Source organism: Mastigoproctus giganteus, chromosome 8, assembly GCF_048544385.1.
Source record: "Mastigoproctus giganteus isolate SK-2022 chromosome 8, ASM4854438v1, whole genome shotgun sequence".
In the NCBI taxonomy this organism is placed as follows: domain Eukaryota; kingdom Metazoa; phylum Arthropoda; class Arachnida; order Uropygi; family Thelyphonidae; genus Mastigoproctus; species Mastigoproctus giganteus.
Window position 1 is genome coordinate 93,249,549 of NC_143582.1, and position 21,568 is coordinate 93,271,116.

At 36.5% G+C, this 21,568-nt stretch overlaps 1 protein-coding gene across 2 annotated transcripts in view; it reads left to right on the plus strand.

Annotated features, from left to right (window-relative positions):
• The window catches only part of LOC150081718 (uncharacterized), a 1,674,628-nt gene that overhangs the window by 1,231,586 nt on the left and 421,474 nt on the right, over positions 1–21,568 (plus strand). Inside the window, exon 34 of one of the 2 annotated variants that reach the window (XM_090378825.1) lies at positions 18,769–18,875. In XM_090378825.1, the coding sequence (XP_090234951.1) occupies positions 18,769–18,875 (107 nt within the window). The remainder of the gene's footprint in view (positions 1–18,768; positions 18,876–21,568) is intronic. The other variant, XM_090378826.1, reaches the window with a different exon arrangement.

The window sequence follows — 21,568 nt, forward strand, 5'->3', positions numbered from 1 at the left end:
CTAAACCAGTTGTTTAATTTGAATTCAATCCATGGGAGTGAAAGAAGCAGTGATATATCAGTATTCTTGTGGTTTTATGGTGAACCCCCTCCCCACTTCTAGTAATATGTGAATGAGCTTGGAGGACACTTTGACCTCAGGACATTCAGGGATTACTTTTTTTAGATACCTTCCACACCTTTCCTTTTGTTATCTCATGTGCACATCCCATAATGTTATGCTATATATATGCAAGACTTGGCAAACCTGGTTTCCATGGTGACTAAGAAAGGCAGCTTGGCAACAAGTATTTTATAGGTCAGTCTGTAGTCAGCGGCTGTGAGGTTAAACTGCCACTTCCTTTAACAGTCATTTGTGGTATCTTGCAAAGACTGGCATGACTTTCAATGGCATTACAGTACAACAGACTAATAGCACAGACACTGAACTATGAACAGCATTATTTTATGGATCAAATCTTATTAATTAAGAAATGTGATGATGAATAATAGCCCAGTCAATTACATTGAGCTTTTGTTAAGATAGTGTGAAAATAAAGTTATCCAGAGGGCATTTTGTAATAATTTTTTTATTCAGTGCTATTTAGTGTTACAAACTATCCATCTTTAATTGTTCAAGGGAAAAAATAAATAATCAGAAATTGTTCATTTGAGATGACATTATACTGTATATCTTATTGAACTTTGTTCGCATAAGTGATGGTAACAAGCTCAACATTTGTGACTTGGGGGTGACCTAGTAATTGATCATCTCTTGTGTTTTTTGATTTGTGTTGCTTCTGTATGCACAGAATAGTTAATATATCATTTATAACTAATTTTAACATTTAAATTTGAAAAAATAATTACATTAAGAAATTTAAAAACTTTTATTTTAACAGTTTTATCAGTGAACTGGCCAATATCATTGCATAAGGTTTATTTATACTGACTGTTTTTGTAAGTTTGCATTATATAAATTTAATGCCAACAAGCAAAATTTATAGCACCTGTATCACCACATCTAAAGTTGACTTCATAATGGGGTGCCTCCGTAGCCAGGTGGGAAGGAGCAGCAGTGCGTAGCACACGCTTCTTGATTAGACCGGGGTTCGAGCCCGTCACCACCAAATACGGAGGATGCGGAAAGGTCAGGGAATGACCACCGCACCGGAGCAATATGGCCTTAGTTGCTAATGCTCCTAAAAACCAAATAACAACAATAACAACTTCATTTCATAACAACTTCAAACTTCATAATGGCTGTGCTTGCTTTTTTTTTTTTTTTTTAATTATGCCATTTTCTTCAGCTGAAAACTTTGTTGGTAATGATACAAAGACCTTGAAAAAATTGGTTGAGACCTGTGTATGTATTTATACTCAGTGCTGTTTGCAGTTCATAAAGGTGCTAATACATGCTGAAAGCTCTTGAGTTTTTAGGCTTTTATTTTTTTAGCACTTTTAGTGTAGTGTATATTAAATGCTTTTTTATAATTTACGAAATCTCATATTTACATTTTGTGTTTTTAAATAGTATCATCATAATTTTAATTTGTGAAAAAAATATATTTTAAAATCTGATTGATGTAGGTCAGAATTATTCAGTTCTGACCTCCAAAGGCTTTTCAGTCACTGTGCATATTGAAAATTATATGTTGTCCACCATCCACCAAAAAAACTATAGTATAAAATACTTCATTCCATTCTATTGCCCATTATGTTTTATCAAACCTGTTTTTGATATGAATAAAATAATAGCATTTCTCTCCAACATTTCTGTGCATTTAACCAAGTTAAAAAAGTTCATCTTTAAGGCCAGACATAATCTCTCAGATTGCACCCACTAATAATAATTTTGCAGAGCTAAAATAATGGATAACTTTAACTTAACAGCGTTTTGAAAGCAGTATGTGTCTCTTCATTGTGCATTTGACTAGATAAAAAAAAACTGCTTCCATGCTTCAGAGGGTGTTCATTTTAAAAGTAAAATAAAACTTCATATCTGACTGCACAATTACCCCCAGGTCTCTTTCACACAATTATACCAGTGATCATTATTTGATACCAAATAATGATCACTGGTATAATTGTGTGAGCTTGTGAGGTAGCTAGAGAAGTATTAGCATTAGTAGAGGCACATGATGCAAGAAAGCAAGCTTATACAGCATCAGCAAAAAAAAAAAAAAAAAAACACATTTCCCATTTCACTAATCCATTCATTCCAAATGTTCATCTAGTTCTGCCATGAATTTATTTAAGCTATCAACTTTCACAACAACAGATGGAAGTTTGTTCCTGCAATCAACTACCCACTGGCTAAATGCAAATTTCTGCACATCTATTCTACAATTGTCTTTCCTCAGTTTGAATCTATGCCCCCTCAGGTTTGTAATCTTAGCCAAAGGAAGAATCCCATCAGCATTGAGCCTGCTCAATCCATTCAAGGCCTTACGCACCTCAATCAGATCACCTCACAGGTGCCTAGTCTCCAGAAGCTGAAATTTGCAGAGCTTAAGCCTTTCTTCATAAGAGCACCCCTTTATTCCCTTCACCAGTCTTGTTGCTCTTCTCTGTACTCGTTCTAGCAACTCAACATCCTTCCTAAAATGAGGCTTCCAGACCTGTATGCAGTACTCAAGGTGTGACCTAACCATTGCCTTATACAAGGGGATAATCACCTCCTTATCGCTGCTTGCAAAATTCCTGTATATCACAGACAAGACCCCAAGACCTACTCTGGCAGCCTGTCTGCACTGCTCAGAAAACTTCATATCTGACTGCACAATTACCCCCAGGTCTCTTTCATACATGGCGATTCTGTAGCCAGGTGGGCAGGAGCAGCAGTGTGTAGCACACGCTTCTTGATTAGACCGGGGTTTGAGCCCGTGACTACAGAATACAGAGGATGCAGAAAGGTCAGGGAATGACCACCGCATATCCCCTGAGCAATATGGCCTTAGTTGCTAATGCTCCTAAAAACCAAATAACAAGTGTTAATTCTTACCTTTTTTATTTAAATTATTTCTTGTAAGATATTTTCTCTTTTTGTGTTTTGCAAGTTTAAATTGTTAAGTTTCAGTAGCAACTTAATTTTTGTTATCTTCCTCAGTTCCCGTAATATTTTATTAATTTAATTGTATTAATATTTTTTAAGTGTAATTTTTAAATTATTTTTTCTTCTCTATTTTTCAGTGACCTGGCGTCACTGAAAAATAGGGGATGATGAGTTTATAATATATTTAGGAAGGCCGGGAGGGGAGCCACTTTTTTTTTATTCAAATGATGCCTAAATATGACAAAAGCATTCTCAGATCTGGAACTTGCACATGCCAGTATAGAATCTGGGTGGTGTGATGTTATTGGAGGCAAAGAATTTGAGAGTGATGAATGCCACAGAAGTACATATACACTGATTTTTCAGCTGACGAAGAAGTCACTACAGTGTATGCCCTGTGAGAGGGCTGCCTTCGATACTACTGAAATGCTTACTGTTTATTCCAGAATATGATGAATAAGTTGGAGGTCCGCTGTGGTTTGTTTTTTGAGGAAAACAATTAGGAGTACCACCTAGACATTTTCATATATGAATTGAAAATACACTGCTTCTGGTGTATCGGGTTGCGATCCGCATTACAAGACAACTGCGCTATAACTGATGCCTACAAATTTTTTCCAGTTCATTGATTCTCGCTCTGAATGGACTCCAATTATATATACGAGTGAAATCCAACCATATTTGTTGATATTTAGAACACTCTATTCCGTGTTTCCGTTCATTAATTTTTTTTTTAAATCCCACTTGCAAACCAAAAAAATCCACTTTGGAAGGGTTAATACTAATGTGTGAACAAAGAAATTTTTCAAAAAATTATTTATTTTCACAAAAAACATGTAACAATAGATAATAAAAAATTCAAGGAATTTATTTGATCACTTCTTTAAAAAGTCAATTTTTTTGTTGCTTTTTACGGGAGAATCATTTTTGCAAGGTCATATACAGTAAACCCCCGCTATTCGCGGTATCTGTATTTGCGGTTTCGCGTATTCGCCGTCGCTGATTTAATATAAGATGAAACCTAAAAAAAATGTGAATTTTAAAGCGCCGTGAACATTTTCCGCCATAAAAAAACATGGGTGTGGCTAAAATTATCTTTCCTGGTCAAAACAGCGCTCAGTGGGTGGGGGGAGAGGGGTGACAAAATTGCGAGCGTGGATGTTTCTCGCTAATCCTTGTTCAGTATGTGTTATGCGCTTGTCATGGAAGGTTTCGTCGTTTGCTTTTAATTTATATGCTTATAAATTGAATAAATTTATCAATTTATAAATTGATATGCTTACAAAAGTGATAAATCTACTGTTTTGCAGTGTAAAATAGACTTTTTCGAGTGTGTTAACGGAAGAAAGTGACTTTAATGTGGACAAGTTCTTTCTAACCCGTACAAAAATATGGCTACGAATAACAAGGGAAATGTGAAAAGATCAAAGAAGGTGATGACATTAGCGAATAAAATTGAGTTATTAGACAAGATTTCTAATGGTGAAAGTGTCTCCTCAGTGGCAAAACATTATAAAATCACTGAGTCAACAGTACGATCAATCCAAAAATCGGAAGAAAAAATCCGCCGTAGTGTCCGTGAAAACGTGCTAATTGCTTCAAAAATTTGCTCTGTAACTTGTGATGTTAAATTATAAAAAATGGAAAAAGCTTTAAATCTGTGGATAGAAGACTGAACTCAAAATAAAATTCCGTTAAGTTCACTCATCATTTGTGAAAAGACAAAACTCCTTTATCAACACTAGCGAAACTGGTGATAGCACTGGCGGGATAATTTTTAGCTAGCAAAGGCGCTGGTTTGAAAGATTTGTTTGAAATTTCTAATAAATATTACATTTAATATTAAATTGTTTCTTATTTTCATTTCAATGCCATATGCTTGCATTTCACTATGTACTGTCTATGTACATAGTCATATTATGAAGAAAGGCTGACCGGGCTAGCCGAGTGGGTAAAGTACCTGTCCGGCAACCCAAAGGTCGCGGGTTCGATTCCCGCCTCGGGCTTGGATCAAAGTACTGCAAAAACCTTGGCAGGTGCAATATGGCCACAGAAGCCGATGCGCCAACAACTACCAAATCAAAAAAAAATCAAAAAAAATCATATTATGAAGGTACATATAATACATACATAGACAAAATTTTAGACTAGTTTTTCTTATATATTTCATACTTTGGAATGGAACCACTTTATTACTATGGGAGCCATAACTCAGTATTCGTGTTTTCAGTATTCGTGGCATTTCTCAGGAATGTAACTCCCGCTATTAGTGGGGGTTTACTGTATTTTAAAGACACTAATTGCAAAATCTTTACTTGCTCAACCTCCAGTGTGCCTCTAACCACCCGATCACAGTCTCTAAGCCTTGTACTGCTTCCTGATCTGTGGGAACTTTGACAGGCTGCTCCTCTAGTTCTTTCATTTCCCCATCACTTCCATCCATCCTTTTCTCGTTGGTTACGCTTTCAACAATGTTTTCATCAGTTAATAAGTGACACACTATTAACTGATGAAATTTCTTTGTCAATATTAACCCACTGATCAATCATATTCTCTGTGAGTTCCTGTTCCTTGGGGTATCTATAACTACCTCTATATCACAATGTATAGTAATTTGTCCCCTGTTTTGCTCTTTATCAGTCACAGTTTGATTCTCTCCATTAGTTGTTCTCAGAAAACCACTTTTTCTCCAACAATTTTGTATGCTACTTCCTTTAAATTTAACATTTTTAGAAATTCAGGAACATCACGATTGGCAGACAGCAAAGATAAAAGTAGCTTGTGTCTGTAAAAGATTCCTTGATCAAGGGGGCTGGATTAATGCTGTGCTGTTTTCTGGTAAATATATGGCCTGAATCTATCCATCTTTGGATATGAGACTGTCGGCAGGTGGATGAGCTGGACAGTTATCTATTTTGGTGTGACATAAACATTTGGAAGATCAAAATTGAGAGTAGGAGTGTGCTATAGGCCTAATGACTCTGATGAGTATAATACGAAACTGTACAGGGAAATAGTGGGCCAGTAAATCAGAGAGTCTTATAATGGGGGATTTTAATTTCCCAGATATTGACTGGAATTTGGGGGCTGGTCACTCACACACTAGCAAGGCTGTTGTGGATTTATTGGATGATTGTTTTCTACATCAGCATGTTCGGGAGGCAACTGGAGGGAGTAATACCGTTGATTTGATTATCAGTAGTGACACTTCATGCATTAAGAATCTGCAGGTAAATGAACCACTAGGTGGCAGTGATCACAGTGTGCTGAAGTGGGATTTACTCAAAGAGGTAACTACCATTAGGGGTAAAGGGAAGGGTTATTGCTTTCGTAAAGGCGACTACGATGGACTGAGACAGTATTTAAATTCTATACAGTGGGACCAACTGATGATGTTACGAACAGCAAATTCAAAATGGGAAGCATTCAAAGAACTTATCTTGGAAGCTACTAGGCTTTACATACCAACTAAGAAATATTGTTCAAGGTTTAGGCCTAAGTGGATGTCAGATGAACTAATGAGACATATGGCAGAGAAGAAAAATGCATGGGATACATACAAATTAACACGTGACACAGAAGCCTATAATAGATACAAGTTGATCTCTAACCAAGTTACAAAGGAGGTTAGGCAGGCGAAGGCAGATTACGAGAAATCTTTGGCAAGGGATGCAAAGAAAAACAGCAAAGAGTTCTTTACTCATGTAAACTCTAGAAGGAAGGGGATGAATCAGATTGGTCCACTTGATATCGATGGGTCAACTGTTGATGATCCTGCTCAGGTAGCTAACAAACTGAATGAATATTTTGCCTCGACATTTACACATGAGGAGTTATTCAGCGAGGGGAATGCCAGAGGTGTATTCAACTCTGGCAGTAAGCTAGAGAATCTTGTAATAACTGAGAGTAAAGTGGAGGAGAAATTGTTGAAGATAAATACAAGAAAGGCACCTGGGGTGGATGGGATCTATCCAGTTATATTAAAAGAGGCAGCAAAGGAAGTAAGCAAACCCTTAGCCATAATTATGAGAGCTTCCTTGGACACAGGGGAAGTACCCATGGACTGGAGATGTGCAAATGTGACCCCAAATCACAGAGGATCAAAGGGCGACACAAATAATTATAGACCTGTTAGTTTAACTTCTGTTCCTGGAAAATTAATGGAGGCACTGGTTAAAGAAGCATTGCAGGATCATCTAGACAAGACTTCAGTCATAGCTCAGACACAGCATGGTTTTGTTAAGGGGAAGTCTTGCCTGACCAATTTGATTGGATACTATGATGCAGTCACAAAAGAACTGGATGCAGGGAATAACTTTGATATTATATATTTGGATCTTAGAAAGGCTTTTGATACTGTTGCACATGGAAGACTGCTGCACAAATTGGAGCAGTGTGGCATTGGAGGCAAATTGCTGCTATGGATAAAGGGGTGGTTGAGGGAGAGAAGACAGAGAGTGGTAATCAATGGACACTGCTCATCGTGGACTAATGTTATTAGTGGAGTCCCTCAGGGTTCAGTATTGGGTCCATTATTGTTTTCTGTATTTATAAATGATATTGATGATGGTATATCAAGCTTAATGTCCAAGTTTGCAGACGATACAAAGGTTGACAGGGTTGTCAAGGACACTACTGACACTATGCTACTGCAACAGGATCTGGGAAGGTTGAGCAGATGGGCTTCGAGGTGGCAAATGAAGTTTAACATTGACAAATGTAAAGTACTACATATGGGAAACAGCAACCCCAGAGCAATGTATCAACTCTGTGGTACTACACTGACAGTGGTAGAGAATGAAAGGGACCTGGGGGTGGTTGTGCAGGCAGATATGAAGTTTTCTGAGCAGTGCAGATGGGCGCAAAGAGTAGCTCATGGTGTATTGTCGATGATATATAGGAATTTTTCTAGCAGGGATAAGGAGGTGATTATTCCCTTGTAGAAGGCAATGGTCAGGCCACACCTAGAGTACTGTATACAGGTCTGGAGGCCTCATTTCAAGAAGGATGTAGAGCTGCTGGAATGAGTACAGAGAAGGGCAACAAGATTAGTGAATGGAACAAAGGGTTGCTCTTACGAAGAAAGGCTTAAGTTTTGCAAATTACAGTGTCTGGAGACTAGGCACTGGCAAGGAGATCTGATAGAGGTGTATAAAGCCTTGAATGGTTTGAGTATGCTCAATGCCGATGCGATTATTCCTCTTGCTCAGAATAATCACCTTAGAGGGCGTAAAGATAGATGTGTGGAAATTTGCCTTTAGCCAGCGGGTAGTTGGTTGGTGGAACAGACTTCCATCTCTTGTTGTGGAAGTTGATAGCCTAAATAAATTTAAGGCTCAGCTGGACAGGTATTTCGAACGAATGGAGGTGTGAAATGGAAGTGGTGTGTTTTTTTTTTTTTTTTTTTTTGACTGATGCTGCGTAAGCTTGCTTTCTTGCATCATATGCCTCTACTAATGCTAATGTTTCCGTTGATTGATTTAAAACATTGCGGATGTGATGTTTTACACTTTTCCTGATTACCATAGGAGGCAAATTATGGGTTCCTGTTTTATTCAAGCACAATAATAGTGACATGATCCTTACTTAACTTCAGTCATGCTTTGTTTGGAGCTGATTTTAAATCCAAAGATTTCATTGGTAACGTTCTGTAAAACAGTGAGGACTCATCACAATTGTATAGTTGCTCATCACAGAAACCTTCACACAAATTTTAAGTCACTAATAAATTGTTTTGCACTATCAGCATTTGATGATTTTGCTTCACTGCAATTGTTATTTCCCCAATGCCATGATGTTTCTGCTAATGCCATAGCCATCCATCACTGGCAGATAATTCACCATCAAGCTTTTTAAGTCTTGAAAAAATTTCTCTGCTTGCATCTTCAGAATGGGACCTGTGAGTGGAAATCCTAAACTGCATTTCTGAATGAACCACATGTATAAACAATCATCCACTGCCCCATTTTTGCAGTCTTGATTTCTTTCTTTCCAGCCCTGGGGTTTTGTCCAACTTATCCAAGAAGGAATGTAGTCTTCCTTCTTCTGCAATCAGTCCTCATATTGTTCCCTCTGGAATACCCAACTCCCATTTTATTTGTGCTTTTTAGACACCACTTTTTACTCATTCGATTACAATCAGCTTTTCCTTGTTCAACGTTCTTTTATTAACATTCGCCATAACCCCTGAAATCAATTTTAATTTATGTATGAACGATAGCTATGTCTGTAAAGCTCGCAAAAATGTACTGAAATCACCAATACATACCGAACAGTCACAAAAAAAAAAAACACAACCGGCACAGGTAGGTCTCAAACTACGGATCACCTTTTTTTGCAATGACAACCCTTACACAAGGAAAGACAATCGATACTAACTGCAGAGGCAAAAACAACCTCACATCTTTCGAATGCACTGCTCCCATCTGACTCATTTTCAGGAAAACTGTTCTTTTGTGTTGGTAAGGAAATCACGTGACTCAAGCTGTGGGTGTAGTGGTTAGTGCCCTTGAAGAAGATTAGCAAATCCTGCTACTCGAGGAAAGCATAAGGTAGGACAGGATACCATCACAAGAATGAAACTCTAACCGAGCAGGAATTTCTTTGTTCCACAAACATTCTTTTTGCTTCTTAACTCTGAGGGAGGGTAAAGGTCCCTGGAATTTCCGAGAACCCTCAGTTTTTCCTCTCTCTCACAAAAACTGGGTCTGAGTGGGCCAACCTCCTGCAGTGCAAGGTTTGCAAAAGAACGTCAATATTTTTCTTGGAAATTTTTCCAATGGCAGTATCAGGCTAATCGGCTCTGATAGGCAGTAAGACCTGTGGTATATCCATATCCTCAGTATAAATGATGGCATTATATCTGGGGAGCGGTGTAAACCAATAAGCAACCCAAAACCAACCAGGGGAAAAAAGTGAACTGTAACTTGGAAAGATCATGCTTTAGGAAAATCAGTCATAAAACTGTCTTACCACGAGAATTAGGAGATCATCGGACTGTGAGATAGCAAGATGCTGTAACTGTAGCATCTTGCTACAGTTACAGCAGAATGGCGAGTTTTTTAGAGAATAATTTTTCCTTTCTGAATTTTAAAGTTTTCTTTCATTTCTCTAACACAGTTAGTGTTTTCTTCTTCAATGGATAAAAAATAAGTTTCTAGTAAGAATCTTCCTTGTTTTTGTTTCATTTATTAACCTGACTTACTACTTGGTTACTTGGTGGTACTACTCAAGCATTTCTCCTCAGTGAAAAAGCATCACTCAGGACTGAAAGGAGTCCAAAATGGGTCATTCTAACCACATAATAATGGAGTAGGTTGACTCCATCCAGTGGTGTATTCGGACCGGAATGCACCGGAACGCACCAGAATGATAATAGAAAATAATTAAATATAAACATAATATTATGAAACAATGGCATAATCAAAGGGTGGGAGAAATAATATCTATTATACCCATTGCTACTAAAAATATATATTAATAGTAATCATTAAAATTAATCGATTTCTTTAAAAATTTATTTAAAAACAAAAATATAAATTTTGCAATGAAATGAACATTTCTTCCGTGAGTCTGAAGTCTGATTCAGTTACTGACAGTCGATGTGGCATGATCATATAGTCTTCAACGTACAGGATTTTTTTTTTTTTTTTTAATTCATGTATTTATTATATTTTTAATATGTACATGTGAGTTTATGACCGATCTCTACTATTTAGATTAATTAATTTAATTATTACTGTTTCTTCTAAGGTAAAAATTAATTTTCATGGGATTAAATATATAAATTTCAATTTACGTAATTTCAGTATTTAAAAATTAAAAGAAGAAATTTTCATTAAATACAAAATAAGCGAAAAAGCAAGCAAACAATGTTAAATAGATTTCTTGATAAAAAACTGAAAACTGTGCGGGAAAACCTCTTCTTTTCCATCAAGATCTAACGATTAGAGAAACAGTGACACAGAATTAAAATTTAATTGGCCCCATGTTTGGAATGCTGACATGTGGACTGAGAATAAAAAAGCATATCCTTGGCTTACATGCAACACCAGAAAATTAGGATGTTTGACTTATGCTGCTGCAAAAAAATTAGGGCCGTCTAAAATGCAAGGAGTTCGCATTTCAAAGGAATGGAGTTTGGTAGTGGTATCATCTTATGGCAAAGATAGAGTGCACAATTGACATCTTTGCGTAAGAAAATTAATGGACATTCAAAAAGTATTTCACATATATAGGCTGAAAAAATCTTGCAAGCTGCAAATGAACAAAATTTAGAAGCGGTAATTGATCAAATGAATGACTCCAAAATTTCTAGCACCTGTAAGGTTTTTAGAACTGCATATTATATTGCAAAACATGATCAACCATATTCTGACCATTTTGAGTTGCTTCAAGAATTGAATGGCACTGTTATTGCTCACGGTTTGCATTCAAGATTATGTGCTACTAATATAGTAGAGCATGTCATAAGGCAAATGAAATTAAAATTGTGCCAACAAATTGTGGACATAAATGGAAACTTATCAATTCTCATTGATGAGTCTACCACTCTAAGCAAGAAATCTACTCTGATTATTTATTTAAAATGAAAGATCCACATTACTTGTTTCTTGATTTAATCACAAAAACAGTGTCTCTCTTAAAATGTTTTGAAAAATACGGATTTGATGAGAATTATTTTAAAAATATTTAATTTCTTTTGCGAGTGATGGGGCAAGTGTTATGTTGGGCAGAAAATCTGGTGTTGGAAATAAATTATTAGAAAAATATCCAAATTTGTTCATATGGCATTGTTTAAACCATTGGCTTGAGTTACCATTTGGAGACAATATCAGAAGTTCATGGAATTAACCATTTTCAAATATTTATGGACAAGCTGTACGCTTTGTGCAGTCAATTTGTACAATTGGTCCTTGAGATCATTACAGACATTCTCTCAGATAAGCCAGACAAGCTATACTTGCTACCTGGGAGTCTAAAACGCTGGTGGAACTGATATTTGGGTGACATTAAAGTCAAGTGGACCTAATTTTGGCGAAGTCCGGATGGTCTGTGACAGCCAAATCCCCTGCTTGCACCTTCACGATGGTGGGACTGTTAGTAATCCTGGTTATAACCCCCGTGCACAAGTACATGGTGGGTGACCACCCAGGTGTAAACCAACGTAAACAGCGGTCAACGTGTGGCGCCCACACCACATGGAGGAACGCTGCCCCTCTATATTACCAGGCAGTACTAGGTGGTAGATGACTCTCATCAACCGGTGAATTACAACCACTTTGCTTATTGGAGGCTTGAAGTGGTGGAACCCATGTTTAGTCTCTAGAGCTAAGTTCTGGTCAACCCTTCCCTATCTCTTCCATCATGCAGTATGATTGATGACTTTTGAGGTTATGATGAACATCGTGGCGAGATCCAATATTCCTTACATTTCGAGGGTACAGCTCTAAAACGGTGTTTGCAGGCCGGCCGCTAGTTAGTACACTGGACCGAACCTCTTGGTACCTCTTGAGGAGGCTTCCAGATCAGCTAGTGTATAATCTTGCTACCTCTACTCTGCCAGATAGTGACTGGCGGAAGTCTGAGTAGTGTGTATGCATGGGGGAAGGAATTGTCGAGGCCATGTTATGTCAAGGATCTGGGTATATTCTTACCATGTGTATGCCATATCCAAAAATTTCATTACTTCATACAGCATGTCCCCCCCCCCCACCACCACTTTTTCTTACTATTGAATACACCATGAATTGTCAAACTAATAGAGTAAGCTTATATGCGAAAGGATCTAAACCTCCCAAACACTTCCTAGTTCATTTCACAAATATATGTGGTTTAAATTCTGATCTCAACGATGTCCATTTCCACTTGTAGTCTTGGCAGTATACCCCATGTATATTTTCTGACAGAATCTCAGTTACCCAAATTATTCGCTGTATGATTCCTTTCGCCCCAAAGATGGTACTTCTGCATAGATCCATTCCAATATTCCCTGCCAGAGACTTGGTAATTTGGAATCTGCCCTCTTCAATCTTCTCTGGCTTAAAATCTCTCTACCTCATTGTGTCAGATTTATCTGTTGTCTCTACCGTTCTCCCAACTCCACTAATCACTTGGAACTCTTTGACTTCCTCTCTTTGCAACTTGACTTTCTCCAGTCCAACTTTCCTAACAGTGAGGTAATTTTCCTTGGTGATTTTAATGTTCACAACTCCATCTGGCTTCCATTTTCTAGTCACACTGACCCAGCTGGTCGAGATGCTGAGGCTTTTGCAATTACTAATGGTCATTAGTGACCATTAGTAATGGTCACTAATGACCATTAGTGGTCATTAGAATACCGAGAATACCGGACAATCCTCACCATACAGCCAACACGCTTGATCTTTTTCTTACAAACAACCCTTCTAAGTACACAGTCAAAGTGACTGGTCCTTTAGGCACCTCAGATCACAATTTAGTGATTATCTCTTCTCCAATGGTGCCTTTATCTCATGGTTATTCCCAACCTCATGTTGTTGGGCATTACAAGAATGAAAAATGAGGTGACCTGTGAGATTTCTTTTCCTTGGTTGGATTACTGTTTCAAAACTTCATTTGCTCATATCGCCTCAGTGAAATTATTCTTGAAGGAATGGAATCCTTTATTCCACACTCCACTTTAAAATCTCATCCTTTGTCTAAACCTAGGTTTTCCAATAAATATGCTAAGGCTGTTCAAGAGAAGAACGTTGCATATCGTAATTGACTTTTTCCAATTCTTCAGTTTCATTTTCTACCTACACCAAAGCTCGCAACAATTGTAAAGCAGTTATTAATCAGTACGAAATAGATTTTGAACAGGATAAGAGTAGAAAACTTGCTTCTTGCCCTAATGGTAGCCGAGCGTTCTGGTCTCTTGCCAAAGCTATTGGCCCCAACTTTTGCCCATCTTTGCTCTCACCTCTCTCAAAACCAGATGGTTCTGTTGTCTCTTCAGCCAAGGATAAAGCTGACCTGTTAGGATCCCATTTTTCTTCCAACTCATGTATTAATGATCTTGGTAAAACACCTCCCACCATTCCCAACACACTCCATTCAATGCCTCCAGTGGTCTTCCATCAAAACGATGTCAGAAGGATTTTGAGCAATCCTGATGCTAAGAAAGCTCCAGGTCCTGATGGTATTTCTCCACTTGTTCTCAAAACCTGTGCTCCTGAACTTATTCCTGTTCTTTTTTTTGTCGCCTTTTTTTCACTTTCTTTTTCTAAAGGTGTTTTTTCCTTCTGCTTGGAAATTTGCTCATATCCAGCCAGTTCCAAAAAAGTTTGACAAATCCTGCCATCCAATTATTGTCCTATTTCAATTACTCTTTATAAAGTAATGGAGAGATCAATTAATCACCAACTCTTAAACTACCTAGAAACTTCCCATCTGATCAAAGATTGCCAGTATGGATTCTGTCAGTGTCGATCCACTGGTAATATTCTGGCTTATGTTACCCATTTACAGACAAATTCAATGGAAAAGTTTGGTGAAACACAAGTAGTTGCCCTTGACATCTCAAAGGCTTTCGATCGTGTTTGGCATAAAGGTCTTTTAAACAAGCTTCCATCTTATGGTTTGCCAACTGTTTTTAGTAATTGGTTATCCAGTTTTCTCTCTGATCGCTCACTGAGGGTGATGGTAGATGGCTCTCTGTCTTCTAACTTCTCCACTAATGCCGGTGTCCCCCAAGGTTCAGTTCTTTCTCCCACTGTTTTCCTTTTGTATATTAATGACCTTCTTCCATTGACTGGAAATCCTATCCATAGTCTTGCCGATGATACCACATTGCATTCCACTTTCCATTTTGAGAAACCTTGTCCTGCTCAATCAGCTTCAATTTCTCGCATATCCACTACCAATTCCTTAAATGCTGATCTCCAGGTAATTCTCCAGTGGGACAAAGACAACTTAGTTGATTTCAATCCTTCTAAAACTCAGTCTTGTCTTATATCTCGCAAAAAGGATTCTTCTGCCCTTATGCTTTCCTTTGATGACACTCCGATTTCTAGGCAAGTTGATATATCTCTTTTAAGGATTACCCTGGCTTCTAATCTCTCATGGCACAAGCACATTGCAAATATTACTTCCTCTGCATCTAAAAAACTTGGTTTTCTCTTTTGCTCTCGGCGTTACTTTTCTTCCAAGCAGCTGTTCACTCTGTACAAATCGCAAATCTGCCCTACCATTGGAATATTGTTCCCACATCTGGGGCATTGCCCCCAAAACCTCTCTCTCAGGCTTCTAGATTCCATTCAGAAGAGGGCAGTTAGGTTAATTAATGACTCCTCTCTAACAGAGTCTCTCCACTCACTGTCTCATAGACGTATTGTTTCTGCTGCATGCCTTTTCTACAGATACTTCCATGGGCACTGTTCTTCTGAATTGGCTTCTGTTATTCCCACTCTCTCTTTCAAAACAGTTCGAACACGTGCCGCTGCCAGCCAACATCCATTTACTGTCCAACTTCAAACTCATATAACCAACTTTTCATCTTCCTCATTTATTCATTCAACCGTTGTTTTCTGGAACAACCTTCCTTTGTATGTATTTCCTCAAAATTACAGTCTACAGAAGTTCAAATCTAAGGTCAACAAATGTCTTCTCTCGTCTTCTCAACCTCCAACCCAAGCATGGTACCAAGTACTATAGGTTCTAATACCTCTCGTGTTTGGGGTTTTCATGAAAAAAAAAAAAAAAAATCTCCAAAAACCAGAGAGAAATAGAAGCATGCACTACGAGCATCAGCAAAGAAATTAAAAGGATTGGATGGGTGACCAATGTAAGGTGGGTGGCCAGGTCCTTTAGGACCGTATCAGCAGTTTGGCAAAATTTTGCATCTTTATGGTATCATTTTGAAAATGCCAGTAAAGATAACAACCAAAACAAAACTGAACAATCCATGTTCAGTGGATTATATAAACGAATTTCATCCAAACTGTTTGTTCTAAATTTAGCCCTAATGTATGATGTATTTTTGTTTGAGCCATCGATTCTTTCAGAGTCATTGCAAAAAAGTGATACAACAATAGTATATGCAGAAAAATTGATTCGTTGTGCAATTTGTTACTTGGAATTTTTAAAATATCCTCAAAAAGGAAAAAAGTTGTTAGAAGCCTCAGATGCTATTAAAAAATGCAATTATTTTCAATAACATTAACAGCCAATAGCAAAGTAACATTAATTTATAGAAATCAATTTATAAACAATATTATTAATAATATTAAGAATAGGCTGTGCGTTAGCAGAGATTCTACCGAATTTACTGAAGGAATTTCAACTTCAGACATTATAAAAGAGTTGCGAATTCTTGAACGAAGCGAATGGCCATCTGAAATTGATCTTGGATTTGGAGAAAATGAAATAGAATCGAATGTCTCTGTAAATGTTTTAATTTATCTTTCACAAAATGTTTGAATGCCTACAGGGATTATTTAGCTAATGGTGGTCGTAACTTGCTCACAGATATGGAACATTGAAAAATTTATTCCAAAATTATAGCTTGCAGTGCTTCTGAATGCGAGAGTGGCTTCAGCAGTATGAATTTAATATTAACTGAGAAAAGATCCCGTAAACTACATGGTCCACCATTAGAATTATGGAATCCAAATTTTTATGTCCAAACTTGATTGCGATTTCATTGTTCTGCTGTTGACCAACGAACAAAAAGGGCAGTCGCACAAGAATACATAATCGATCTTGTATGGGAATTTCTATGATTCTTCTGAACAGTATTTTTTATATTATTTTGAAGTTTTTTTTCTTTTCTGATTTTTTAAATTTTTTGTCTTTGTTTTTTACTTTTGAAATTTTTATTTAATTCAGCCTGTTAGGAAATTAACCCCCATTTTGTTTAGAAGACCATACAATTCTGCCTTGATCAGCTCACTAAATACGATCAAACAACTACAATCAGGTGATCTTTTAATAGAAATCTTACACCATCAATTAGAGAAGCTGCTAAAGATAGTTTTGGAGGATTATTAGGTAAGATTGCCCCACATAATACCTTGAATGCATCCTAACGTGTTCACAGAGTGGAACCTACTATCCATCTCAGAGGAAGGCTTGCTCTGTGAGTTGAAAGAACAACAGGTGATACATGTATGAAGAAAGATGGCATTCTCACTCATGCATGATCTGTAACCTTTAACTCCTTCTTTACCACAGTCAATCAAAGCAGGATGTATGAATTGCAGATTTTGCCCATATACTAAATCCAATAAAATGTTATCACTCTCAGTGATATGGACACTCTTGTGTGACACATCAAGGAGACCAATCTGTCCATGCTTTAGATCTCATCGGACCATGCTGTAGGATTGAAAAATAAAGTGTCCACAATTCGGCAAATTGCACTGTTTCTACACCCCTTTGTCCAAACTGCAATCAACCTGCAAAGATGTGAAATGTGAGTATTAGGAAAACAAAAACAAAACTATAAGGTTGGATAAAAAGTGTCCTACCTGGAGGCTAAGAAGTAGAGCCTTGTAACCAAGCCTTTATGTTCATATGCTTCAGCAGTAAAATGACATCAAACTATAGCCACATAAACAAAGGTAGTTATACCTGATTCAAATTGTAGATTGGAAAAATGTACTTTTATCAACAACAAAAATAGCATTACAGAAAACACACAGTGCTGAAGAAGAACAAAAAAAAAAATTTCCATGCTTGCAATAGAGGAAACAGAAATGACATCTTAAAATGCAAATACAGCATCTACAACTCATAAGCAGATAAACATATAGTTCCAATAGTTCCCTGCATAAACATATTATGCAGGGAACTATTGGAATCTAGGTGAGAAATCAGATGAATTAAAAAGACATTACCAGTACGAACGTGTGCTGCTGCATTCCTGCTCCTGACCACTCGGCTACGGAGGCCATTTTTTTTTACCAGTAGTATTAGCCAGTCAGAATGTCTTTGAGAGACCCATTAATGTCCCAATCTACACCCAAATTTCGAAAACACTCATTCTTCCAAAAAGATATAAATAAGTGGATATAGTGATGATGTCTCTGACAGACACATTTTAGTCTTACTTGCTCTTGTGTCATGAAAACCACATAATCATAACAACTAATATTCAGCTGAGTTTTTTCTGCATCCTTAAGTGAAAATTTGTAGTAGTGGTTCAGCCATTTAAGATGGAATACATCTTAAATAGCTGATCCACTATTAAAGAGGGAATACATTTATAGACTTTTTCACAAAATTTTTTGTATCATTTTAGCTAGTAATTTTCTTGGTCTTGGAATTTTCTTTGACTAGTCTTTGTTGCACATTGATTGTTTAAGCTTACTATATTGTCGGCTTACTTCCTTACCTTAAGAAAAGGATATATAAGTTTTTAAGAAAAATAAACTCTCTTCTACTATTAACTACAGTTTCCTTTCAACTTAATCACTCAAAACAACAAAAGTTCTTTTTTTTTTTTTTTTTAATTATCTTAGTGCTTAAATTATTCTTGCCTTTTTTTCTTACACTTTTCTCAATCTGTTTGCTCATACTAAATTCAAACTGTAGTGCTTCTCCTGCTTTGTAGTCATCATTCACTGTATAATTATATATTTTGTATTAGAGGTACCAAACCTGTTAAATGAAAAACTCTAACAACATACAATACATCATATGATATTGCTTTTAAACAGGCTTTGAAAAAAATTATATTTTTAATTAAATACCTTTCAATTAATTGTAAAATAGGATTTGATGCTTTTAAAGAAGAGCTGGGGCCCTCCAGAGATGCATCTCTAAGAAGAGAAACTTCTTTAGATGTCTCCTATGATGAGCAAGATATAATGAAGGTAAAGGTAATTATTAGTTTTCTCTTTCACTACCTGTGGTTTTACCTTTTAGTATCATTAATACTCATTGCTTTGCAGCAAAACACAACATTTTTGATGGACCAGAGAAATGTATTTATTATTGAGATGATCAGCACATCGAAAACATCTAATTGAATAATAAAACTCACTGAGAAATTACAAGAGAATTATACATTTTTGAAATATTTAAAGATCTACACAAAGACGTATTTTGTTTCTTGTCACTCATAATGCTGGTCTTTCCATTACTTAGTAATGACTATCTTCTGAAAGTGGACAGCAGTGGGATTAGTCCTGTTGCAAAATGGAGAACTGTTTGTTTTTCATTCAGTATAGAAATCTCCCACATTCAAAAAATCTATGCATTTTACCCCTTAACTGAACTGTTGACTGTGCTCACTTTGCAGGTATAAAAACCACTACACCAATTTCTATAAATTGATGTAATCATTCGTAAATTAAGGGAAATGAATATGGTATGTCTTCATCATCAGCCATTTTCATTTCACCGCAAAATTCCAATTTCTTCTGTTCTGTCTAATGGCCATCCATTTGCTGCCCACGAACTCTTCAATTTGATCTGTTCATCTCCATTATTGTTTTCCAGGTTTTCTTTTAGCTCCTCTTGGGTACCATTCTGTTATTTTCTTAGTCCATCTGTCATTATGTCTTCAATCTATGTGTTCTGTTCAAGTCCATTTCAGTTTAGTTTTGATAAGTTTAACCTTTACTGAAGTTTTCTGCCTAATACATGTATTTCTCTTCTTATCTAGCAGTCTGATTCCTAATATAATTTGTTTCATTCTTCACTGTGTAGTTTTCAGCTTCTCTTCCATTCTTTTGGTGAATGCCCAAGTTTCCTTTTCATAAGTCATGGTGGGAGTATATGTTGGCTCATTATTTTACATTTAAAACAAACTGGGATATTGCTCCTCAGTGTGTGACTATATTTCCTGAATGCTATCCATCTGAAATTTAGTCTTCTCTTGACTTCCAGTCATTTATCATTAGACAGCTAATGACTTGTCCAAAATAAGTTTACGAATCCACTTTTTCAAGATTATATCCCTTCCTGAGCCATACTTGTTTTAACCATATTCATTTTCAGGCCAAAATCCTTATCAACTCTGCATAACTGATTAAGCTTTTCCTCTAATTCTTTGGGATTGTGGCTTATGATCACAAACAATATTCCAATGTCATCTGCAAATCGTAAATGGTTTAGGTACTCTCCATTCACATGGACTCCTTTCTCTGACCAGTCCAATCTTCTGAAAGCGTCTTCAAGGGCAGCAGTAAACAACTTCAGAGATATTGTGTCTCTTTTCTCAATTTTAAATTTGCAACTGTCTTTGTCTAGTGTAATAAAGGAGGTAGCGTTCTCATATATCTTCTTCAGAATTATAATGTATGGGATGTCTGTGCCTTGTCTTTCCAGTGCCTGAAACGTTGTCTTATGCTGTATGGATCAAATGCCCTTTCATTATCCAAAAATGCCAGGCATAATGGCATTTTATATTCATTTGCTTTCTCCATTAGCTGTGATATTACTTGAAGGTGATCCATAGTTGCTCTTTCGGTTAATTCTCATCAAGTATTTTTTCTAATCTGTTAGTAATGACCCTTGCGAACAGCTTTAAGATGTGACACAACAAGCTAATTGGTCTATAATTTCCAATTTCTGATTTAGCTCTTTTCTTATACAGCAAATTTGTGATTGTATTGTTCCACTCCCCAGGAGTCACACCTTTCCTAATGTATTTTTGAAGAGTCTTGCCAGTTTCTTTGACATGTTTCTTCATTTTCTTCAATGCATGTTCTACCTCATCAGAAAGGATATCAGATATGTAATATGTGTAGCTACTTTGTGATCCATCTTCCTCACTGCTCGCATCATTCCCTTGCTCCTTATAAAATATTTTATGGCAATCTTCTACTATTTGAATTATGGCAATCTTCTGCTATTTGAATTATGCCTTCTCTGCTATTTATGAGTACACCATCACTATTTTTCAGATTCAGTATCATTTGTCTTTTTTGATTACTGCTCATGACTGCTGATTTAACTCCTTTGTTTTCCCTTAATGCTTATTCTACTTTTCTTGTGTCCTCTGAGTCTTTTTCTAATGGCTTTGCATAACTCAGTATACTCTATTTTACCCTTGTTGGTGTTTATCTTGCTCTTCATTTGTCGTCTTCATTCATCACGACAAGTGTTTCTTGACTAATTTTTTCTTCTTTTGGATTTCTTTTTCTCTATAGGTTTCTTGGGCTTTATCACTTTCAGAAAGTTGTATTCCTCATCGATATCTTGGTCCTGAAAAGTCTACTAAAGCTCAAACTTGTTCCTAAGTTCCAGTACATGCTGCTTTTTCTCCTCTTCTGTTATCTCTAAGAACTTTGTATTATTACTCAAGTCAGTTTTTTTATTTATTTTCTTAAATCTATATGGTGTGTCTTACAGCACTAAAATCCATAAATTCAGGAGCCTTCTACACCTTTCTGGAATATACTCTTATATTCTAGAAGGTTGTTAAATATTTCCTAAATATTATTTAAAGTTTTATTTTTTATTTTATTTTTATATATAATAGAAAATATGTCAATAAAAACTGCTAAACAAGTTTGCCATATTTTAATAAAACCTTTGAAAATTAAGAAAACTGAAACATGATTCT